The sequence below is a fragment of the Limulus polyphemus genome, unplaced genomic scaffold (assembly GCF_000517525.1).
Source record: "Limulus polyphemus unplaced genomic scaffold, Limulus_polyphemus-2.1.2 Scaffold4214, whole genome shotgun sequence".
Classification (NCBI taxonomy): Eukaryota; Metazoa; Arthropoda; class Merostomata; order Xiphosura; family Limulidae; genus Limulus; species Limulus polyphemus.
Window position 1 is genome coordinate 32,945 of NW_013669824.1, and position 1,917 is coordinate 34,861.

General features: G+C 33.6%; 1 protein-coding gene across 1 annotated transcript in view; it reads right to left on the reverse strand.

Moving 5' to 3' along the window:
• The window catches only part of LOC106470782, a 22,625-nt gene extending 21,128 nt beyond the window's left edge, over positions 1 to 1,497 (reverse strand). Inside the window, exon 1 of the mRNA XM_022399419.1 lies at positions 1,269 to 1,497. Coding sequence (XP_022255127.1) covers positions 1,269 to 1,271 — 3 coding nt within the window. The 5' untranslated portion in view covers positions 1,272 to 1,497. The remainder of the gene's footprint in view (positions 1 to 1,268) is intronic.
• Positions 1,498 to 1,917: the final 420 nt, after the last annotated feature.

A 1,917-nucleotide genomic window follows, 5' to 3' on the forward strand; every position in this document is an offset into this window, starting at 1 on the left:
AAAAAAAAAAAAAAAGTCGAAAATTTTCCCAAACGTCACACAAGAAAAAGTCCTAAGAATAAAATGAAATAAGCCGAAGGTTACTTATGTTCGAGTTTAGTGTGACAAAAACAATAACTTTCATAGAAACGGAGAAATAAATGTGAGGAAACAAACTAATTCAATAAAATATATACAAAGAGAATGAATACCAGTCCCGAATAAAGAATTTAATGGCTGCTAATAAACTAATAAAACAGTCGCGTTAATATTTGTCTGTTGTTGAACGACATTGTTGAATCGTAACAACTTTGAAATAATGGGTTACTATGGTTGGTCTATACCTGAATTAATCATAGCGACGAGCCAATGAGCATTTGCTTCTTATATATATTATATATTGTAACGTTATTACTACATATAAATATAATAGCAGCACACTGTAATTCAGCAATTCCTAAACTGTGGGTCATAATACACATCAGGGTAGGGAGCAGAACAAAAAGATTATAAAATATTTTTATTTTATTTTAAGATAATTCATTAAATAACGATTCTAAAATTATTTTGAATAAGGAAAACGAAAAACACGAAACATAAGAGCATTGAAATATTTTAGAACAATTGCATCCCAAGTTAAACATGGGTCCCATAAAACAGCCTGGCTACACAGGTTGGTGCGAGTTGGGGACGTCTGGGAATCTCTGATTAAGTGCTTTAGTTAGTGGAGACGTTGTCTTCCTACACATTAAAAACTAATGGTAGGTGTGAAAAGTCGCTACCGGATTATGCCTAAAGGTTACATTCGAACAAATAAATTCATATATTTTTAATTTAATTATGACCTACCAGCAAGGTGTGGAACTAATGCTGCTTTAATAAAATGTAACATATCTTAGTGTTTGTCTAATAATGGTTGGAGACGGCTTGAATGGGTAATGAAGAAAAACTTTAATATAAGTTTAACACAACAGCAAATGTACAACGTTTTCGACATTATTAGTCTCAAAGTGGGTTCCTCGTCATCGAATTAGTGTCTGTCTGTATGGCGTAAATCATACTATGCACTCGCATACACAGGGCTCTTGTGTTACTTATCATTTTGAATGATTTAATCTTTTATTAATAATAACATTTTCGTCCTTCGTTATCGATCTTTCTTTTCGTCTAATATATATATTTATCTACACATTTTTAATACCACTAATGCTATCTTGCAAATGATTTATTAACGTTTAACGCAAGCAAGCTGATTTCAATCAAAAATTAGCTACATCATGGATACTCACCATGTTATTTGTCAATGAAGTTAACTCGTTCGACAACCCATTGACGGAAACACAGTTTTTCAAGTTTCAACTGGAAACGTTCAAGAACTTTTTATACAAGTTTAAATACTAGCTCCGAATTTAATGATTACCCACAGTTATCGGTGAGGCACGATATTCAACGTTAATCTATGTTTTAGTGTAGATAGCAAACGCACTGGTAATACACGGCGTTCGTTGCACTGTTTTCTGACGAATCCGTCTAGCCTATTCCCTCTTAACTTCGTGAAAACACATGTCGGGAGCACGTGATCGCGGTGGCTGTCTTCTCCGTATAACACTTTTGATCTCCTAAACTACGTATTAATGTTCACTCACGTGTCCACGTGTCGCAAGTTGTTGGCCGCCAATCATAGCGTCACGGAAATAAAAAAAATGAGAACGTAGGCGGTAAGCGAGCGGCTACATCACTACTGTTAATTAAAATCTGATCTCATTTCCATCTTTAATAAGTAGTTTAATCTCTCTAAGAAACGGCTAATTCCTTTAACCTACCAACTTTTTTTTTCGATCTGTAAGACTGTGTAAAATATATCAAAATATACATTTAATTTTGTTTGTAAATCGTTGAAGACTCGTCCAGAGACAGAAATAATAATAATAAACAACC